Source organism: Takifugu rubripes, chromosome 2 (genome assembly GCF_901000725.2).
Source record: "Takifugu rubripes chromosome 2, fTakRub1.2, whole genome shotgun sequence".
In the NCBI taxonomy this organism is placed as follows: Eukaryota; Metazoa; Chordata; class Actinopteri; order Tetraodontiformes; family Tetraodontidae; genus Takifugu; species Takifugu rubripes.
The window spans coordinates 14,411,275-14,418,774 of NC_042286.1; the positions used below are offsets into that span (position 1 = coordinate 14,411,275).

The 7,500-nt window shown below is 48.9% G+C and overlaps 2 protein-coding genes across 2 annotated transcripts in view; one reads left to right on the plus strand and one right to left on the minus strand.

Moving 5' to 3' along the window:
• The window catches only part of atrn (attractin), a 57,306-nt gene extending 55,387 nt beyond the window's left edge, over positions 1–1,919 (plus strand). Inside the window, exon 29 of the mRNA XM_029827920.1 lies at positions 1–1,919. This exon is cut by the window's left edge and continues 1,391 nt beyond it. The gene's annotated coding sequence lies outside the window, so the exon portion shown is untranslated.
• A 3,316-nt stretch (positions 1,920–5,235) lies between these two features.
• Positions 5,236–7,500, minus strand: part of gfra4a (GDNF family receptor alpha 4a) — a 62,154-nt gene continuing 59,889 nt past the window's right edge. The window contains 1 exon segment of the mRNA XM_029828439.1: positions 5,236–7,176. Coding sequence (XP_029684299.1) covers positions 7,030–7,176 — 147 coding nt within the window. The 3' untranslated portion in view covers positions 5,236–7,029.

The following is a 7,500-nucleotide window of genomic DNA, read 5'->3' on the forward strand; positions in this document are numbered from 1 at the left end:
AAGGTCAGAAGAGGAACGGTGAACTTTGGGTCCGTTTGTTTCTGACTCCAGAACCGGGTTTGTTTCTGAAGCGTGGTATGAAAGTGTTTGGACATGTGACGACGGAACCACAAGGACAGATGCTGCCTGGGTCTCCTCAGAATCAGCAGGTAAACATTCCCCATATGGAGGCTCCGCTCCGATCGCCTCGCTGGCTGGGTTAGCCCTGCGCTCCGGAGTCACATGACCTGCTGTCGGAAGACCAAAGATGTTTCTGTTCCTGTTGTGGGCGACATGTCAGGTCAGAGGTCAGGGGTCAGAGGTCAGGGGTGACGCGGGACAGCTGATTTTAGTGCAAGGCACCCACTTGTGAGTAGTTTAGGATTTCTGTGGATCTTTGTTAGCGCTCCGCTCCAGGGTTGGATCAGGACTGGCGCTCAAAGAGGGAAGGAAATTCATTCCCATTATCAGACGTTTCTCATCCCGACGCCCGACTGCTGCGACTGTTTTCCCGTGTTGGCGGGCGTGTCCAGGTTCAGCTTGATTGATTATTCGGTGAGCGTGGGACTAAAGGACGACCGGTCTCGGCTCCAACGCCGTCATTTTCTGCTTCTCTGTGGATTTATTTCCCGTCGAGAAGTGATGCGGTTCATTAAAACCACCCGGAGCTGTGAAATCAGCACTTCTGTGTGTTTCCAGCTTCCCACCTGGATAAACGGCCCCACTCCTCGTGTTTCCCCACCGATGGTGGAGTCTTTACCGTTACTCTGATCCAGCTGCGGTCAGGCTCAGCAGGGGTTAACAGTTGTGGCTCGTCACCGAATCGCTCATCATCTTCGTATTTGATGGTTTACAGTGAGTTCCTGGCGTCCCGCGGAGCCGAATGTTGCCGTACGTAATGTTCCTTCAGGCTTTCCAGACACAATCCATTTCCTTCCACATGAATAATTTCCATTGTCACTGTTTTGAAACCCAGCTTTGTTTTTCATCCCGTCGTGAGTCGTTACACTGGAATAACGAGCAAAACATTCATCTACATGACCACCGGAACAAAAACACACATTTCTTCCTTGAGTGTGAACAAGCGAAAAGGGAAAAGAAGGGGCCACCTTTTTCTTTCATTATGTCTCCATAAATCACAGCTTTTGGAACGTTTGTGAGCATCAGGAATGTCCAACAGGTGGCGCTCCAGGGAAGTTCTGTAGGGTTCCAGGGTTGTGAACTTCCTGAACATTAATAATTGGAGCGAGTCCACCAGTTTGGGCCGGTTTGCTGCCTGACTGAAATGGAAGTAAAGGGAACCTTGTGGGAACCGGGAACACTGGCCGCTGTTCCACCTGTGGAGCAACTCTAGTTCCACCTGTGGAACAACATCTCATCTCCTCTCGTCCAAGCCTCAAATTTCTGCTGGGTAATATTTTACAGCGGCCTTATTTCAGCTTTATTAATCTTTTAAAATGTACAGCAAATGTCTATTTATTATAAAGTCTGATTATTTACGGGGAAACTGCTGAATAAGGAGTTTTCTGATTATTTCTTTGGACACTGGCTGCATTAATGTGTGTTAACGGGCTTCAATTCCAGGTCGGAGCGCCAAAATAAGGCCGCTGTAAAAACAGGCTGTGCCCTTTTTCTCTTCGTATAGCGGCATTAACCATAGCGAGGAAGTAGTTTGTTAATATGTATAATTTAGCATATGCTGTTTTTGTAAATAATGAAAGTATTGTGAATGAGGAATCTGTGGAATGGTTTAAGAGTCCTTCCCGGCCGGACGCTCCTGGCTTTTCTAAGGCGACTGCTGTACGAGGCGTTTTGTATGTTCCGACCGCAGGTGAACGACGACGCTGTAAATCTTGAATAACTGCTTAATGAACTTGTAATTATTGATGTACAGAAAAGTGACAGAACATTTTTGTCTGTTATTAAAGGTCAAAAATCCACCCTCGTTTGTTGGTCTCACTTTCCCCAAAGAAACAGTTGGACAACAAAATCTTTTCATCGGAATTTTGTTGGGTGCAGAGTTCAAACCGGAAGAGGCAGCAGCGACGTCTCACTCGGGATTAAAAGTTAAATCCTCAAACTTCGCCAACGCTGACTCGTGACACTGCGACAAACGTGGCTGAAACAAATGTTGGAGGATTATTTGGATAATCCACTCTTCCTCAGGCCTTTTTTCTAGTAATCTGCTATTTCTGACGCGACCGTGGATGTTGGCGGCCGAGCCGCTGGAACGGGAGCCCTCCACTCGCCTCAGCCCTCCACTCCTTTCCTCGCCGTCTCTCTTCCTCTCTCATTCCTCCTCTTCATCGCTCCCAGCGCTGCAGCTCTCCACGTGCTTGTTCGTGAAAGCATCTCCATCCTCTCATTCACCGAAGGCTAATGTGATCATCTCGCCGCTGTCCCGGCCTGTCACATGTCTCCGTTCATATTATGTTGTCAAATATCTGTTGGGTCTCATCACGCCGACGGTTCCGGGCGCATTAGAACAATTAGCAAACGCTCGTCAGCGATCTGTCGGCCCCGCTGAGCCGTCGCTCGCTAATAAAGGATTTGTTGCATCGAACGTTTTCACTCCTCAATCATCCAGGATCCCAGACAGATGCTCGTGTGGCGAAGTGACAAAACAAAGACAGGTGGTCTCTGAAATGATGGTCCAGGATGTTTGCGACGGCACAAATGGCTGTAATTGATCTCCAAGGTTGCGTTATTGTTCTTGTGTTGTGGTTCTTCCTTTTTAAAGAACGTGTTAAAGTCCTCTGTCGGTATCCTCATTTTCAGCAACGATTCGTGGTTATTTTTATCGTGTTATCAATGACCTTTGCGTCAATTTGCACAGGAGAAGTGTAACAAACACAGCTGTTACCTTTCAGAAGCTTGTGAGGCTCCTCAGGAGTCAACACTGGGACCATCTTTATTCGCTTAGTTCGATTTGCCTTAACTACAGGCTGGAGATGAGGCTAACCCCTAAATTACAGCTGATATTTACAAATGATTGAAGAAGTTGGGTTTTTTTACGTTAAGTACGTTAAAAGTGTCTGTTACAGAAGAGTATTAGGGCCAAAAAATACATATAGAGTCGAAATGTCGAGACTCAAGTCGACCTTTTGAGACGAGCAGTGCACGTGACCGACTGTGCACATTTAGCTGAAGTGGAGCAGCTAGACTTTGGATTCAGCTTAAGTAATCAAGGAAAACGTCCTCTTTAGCTCACAAACACCGTGTAGTTACTCCAGAAAACTACGATTATTCCGAAGGATCGACCACACGAGTTTGGCGCCTTCAATAGGGGACAAATGCACGACTGCACGTGCACGCAGCAAATGCACGACTGCACGTGCACGCAGCTCCGAGGGGACCAGAAGACGTCAAAGACCCTGTGGACCCGTGGGTCGAGACTAGCTCAGCTTGCTAACGAAGCTCAATGAAGCGTCGTGTTGCCTCAAAAACACCCTCAATTTGGAGATTTCTCCGCTGAACACACACTCAAGACGTGTTTTAGGTCAACTATAGGTTGCTGTCGTTCGGGTCATGAATAAACAGCGATGGTGTTAAAACCTATTTATGTTTGGACTGAGCTAGGAGCTTTAGCCTAGCCTGAATCATTTGGTTTTATTTACCTGGAGGGTTCAGAAAATATACAACAATGACCAGTTAACCACCCTAATATATAGGTGGTTTTTCGAGAAGTCTTATTTATTTAAACAACATATTCTAAATATCAGCACCAACCTTTAACTCTATTTTTAGAGGATTACGTGTATTAAACACCATCGTGGTAGCTTTTTTGTGGCGTTTATTCCACATTTTTCTGACTGTTTGCAACAGTGGACCTCTCAAATATTGTAACTAAAAAAATGCTTTTACCTTTGATTATGTACCAAGTTCTCAGAAGAGTTTGTGTTTCTGTCATTACCAACCTTACCGACCTTTTCTACTCTCCAGAAGTTGAGTTCATGTTTTTAAAGGATTCACTGAAGTCATTTTCCACTTTGACACATAATCCAATATTTAACATTTTAACTCAACGTCACGAGGACTCACATCTAAAGCAGAACCCACATTCTGGACACGTTCCATCAAAGAGGTCAAGAGGTTCCCAAATAAAACCTGTAACCTGTCAGAAAGCTCAGCTGGTCCTGGTCCTGGTCCTGGTCCTGGTCCTGGTCTTGGTCTTGCCTGGACCTGCAGCTGCCTTCACTAATGTTAATAGATTGTGGATAGAACCGGTTCATCCCTGTTGGTTCTTCATTGGGTTTTATATGTGTCTCCGAGTTGATTAATTAACGGGTTTTTTTGGCTTTTTTTGGTAAACGTTAACCTGGGAAAAACACGTGCTGCCCCCTGGTGGCGACACTGTGGCTCCTGTGGGCAGGAGCGGAACTCGGGCCGCGTTTTAACGACAGCGATGATTCTGTTGCGTTTCCACCTCCCGTTTACGCGCTTTTACACGAGATGATTGTTTTTCCCTGAAACGCAACAGCCTGAATTTAAATAAAACACTCGGAGCAGCTCTACGGCTTCGTTGGTCCGATGCGCCGTGGCGCCACCTACTGGTCCGGCGCGTTCAGCGCAGCATTTTCAGTCCCGTCAGCGTAAACACGGATCGGTTTTCCACCCTGTTGCCGCACAGGCCCAGTGACAGCAAGAACTATTGTTTTGGGTTTATAATTGCGTAAACTGACCTTCAGACGGTACCATAGCTACCGTCAACTACGACTCAAACTTTTAGTCTTTTAGCAGGTAAAATTGTGAGGCACAACGCCCCCACAGGCGAGAGTTTGAATTACAGCCGACCGCAAATCCTTAACGTCCAATGGTGACCATTATTCTCTAACCACAAGGGGGCGGCACACATCCTACACCTGGTCCCGTTTGGTTCAAGATCGTTCTCTTGCGATTCTTTGAAGTTTGCACCTTGATGAGCGTGCAAAGGCGAACACGTTGGCAGCAGCCTACAGTCAGATGCTAGCTTAAGATGGTCGGACGTTGGCCTGACATGAAGCAGTTCCTCGCCAGCGGGAGGTCTGTCCCACATAGCTGCTGACCCAAAACCCCGGGACTGCTGCCAATTCCAGCCGCCGTTTGTCATCTGCTGGCAGCCGGGTGGTCGTCATCTGCCAATACGATGATGCATCGATTAATAAAGTGTGCGGAGTTTGTGCGGCCGCTTTCCTCTCAAACACGTTGAAGCTTTGATTAATAATGTGAGATATAATAATAATTCAGTTCAGGGAAGAAGGACCAGCTCTCGGCTCGTTTACACCAGGGCTCCCATTTATTAAAGTCTCTGAGTTGGAAAGTGTTTGTCAGAATCTGCCTTTGCTCCATCTGACATATCAAAAGCAAAACTTTGGATAAAATCCTTTTTTTTAATTATTACTCAAGGTTTGAATGTTCTGGACACCACGTTTATGGTATACACTGTGTAGTATATACACTGCACTATAACATCTTTACAAATCACAGCCTGATGAAGATGATGAAAAATGGCTTCTATAAACGTCCGTGTTGCTGCTCCAGTCAGGAGATCTGGTGATCCGGTCTGACCAGATCTGATTGTGGAGGTGGACCTAAAGCAAAGGTGCTGGGAGCTCAGCTGGTGATGGATCCTGATGGAGGACGGAGCCTCTGAGAACGGCGGAAACACTCGAAGGAACCGCTCAAAATGAGATCCCTCCCGTGGATCTGGTGGCAGTTCACCTGTGCAGAACTCCTGTCGCCACCAGGAAAAGCTCAGCCGGAACGTGATGTCCGCTGCAGCGTGACATCACCAACCACGGTAAAGCTTCAGAAGGTGGCCCCGCCCACGCTGGCCCCGCCCACGCTGGCGCTCCACGCCTCCGTTCCTCTGAACGCACCTCGCTCCCTGCATGTTTGAGGCTAAACGGAGTAAAGCTGCAGGAAAATGGGAGGATTGAGGGATATTGTGGAGTTTAAATGGGATGTGGAACTGGTAGCTTTGGTGGAAACCAGCAGCTCCTGAGCGGAAATTCCATTATCCTGAACGTGTCCGGATGAAGCTGCAACAAACGTCTGCGTGACTCGGAAAACAAGAGCGGGGTGAGTGAAGCCCCCCCTGGCTGCTCCCTTCAGCCCTGGAACACACAGACGTTCCCTGAAACAACCTTCTCCTCCCGTGGATCTTGGCAGGAAAATGTGGCTCATTTTAGGTCCAACATTCGGGAGAGGCGACGTCACAAAACCCGGAATACTGGCAGTACTGACGGCGATGTCATCGGTGTTCCGAGCCGTGAGCGTGCGGGACTGATGGCAAAATCTCCCAGTGACCCACCAGTGAAGCAGGTCCCAGCACGGACTGGGTGGTGACAGACGGCTGCATCCATTCATGTGTCGAGTGCCGTCGTCATGGCGATGGTCGGGCTTCTCTATAGATATCTGTCCACTTACATTTAAAAAATATAAAGTTGTTTCCATCTCTTCACCACAAAAACATAAACTTTAGATACATTTTAGAGGCGGAACGACCCCAGTCGTTCCTCAGGTCCTCACACTTAAAGCTTCACGGATGATTCGTCCACTCGCACACAGGAAATGACGTCATAGCGACGGAGGCGAAACGCCTTCGGGGAGTGGCGGCTCCACTCAGAGTGGCCTCCTCAGGAAGTGGAGCTTTCCTGAAGTCCTCTGTGGAACTTCACAAAAAGACGGAAAAGTCAAGTCCGTCATGTGACATCAAAGAAAAGAGCAAAGCCACACACACGAGAATCCGTCTCAGGCCTCATGTGGTCACGTCTGAGGCCGGAGCTGGAACACTTAGCATTGTCTTCTACATGGAGTAAAGTTGGGAGAGTCTGTGCGATCTCCTCTGTACAGGTGTGGACGTCCGTCATGTCCCGATGAGCAGCCGGCGTGTTGTCATGTGTAGCGGGTCGTGTTCGGGAAGGCGTGAAGCGAGAAATGAGGTGAGTTCTTCCTGTACCCCCCCCCCCACTGGAGAGGGAACAGTTGAGTGTGTGTTGGACATCCTTGACCCGGCCCACCTTCGTCCCCACCTCCTCCAGGTTTGGACGTTTGTCCAAGCGAGGACTCCTACTGGTTGGAAAACAGCAGTGGGACCAACCAGGCCAGGCTGAGCGCGAAGGTCAGGTGGGCGGGGTCGGCGCCGCGGTCCGACAGGCCCGGGGAGGGGAGGGTGGAGTCTCCGTCGTCCCCCCACAGTCTGTCGTTCTCGTTCACCTGGAAGAGAAGAAGAAGAGAATCAACCTCCAGGAGTTTACCTGAGGGTTGTTGCCATGGCGACAGGAAGCGTAAAGAGGAAGCAAACGCGTACAACTCCACCCAAGGCAGCGGTGAACAGAACCAGCACACGACCTTCCGGTCATGTCACATCCTGCCCGGTTCTCTTCAGGAATCGGCGGTTCTGAAGGAAGCGTCTCTGCAGTGGGGGGGTGGTTCTGACCCGACACACCTGTTGTTCACCACTCTTTACTCCTCTGGCTCGGATGTCAAACGGAACACTGATATAGAGCACTGAAACAATGGGGGGACGGGCCTCTCAGA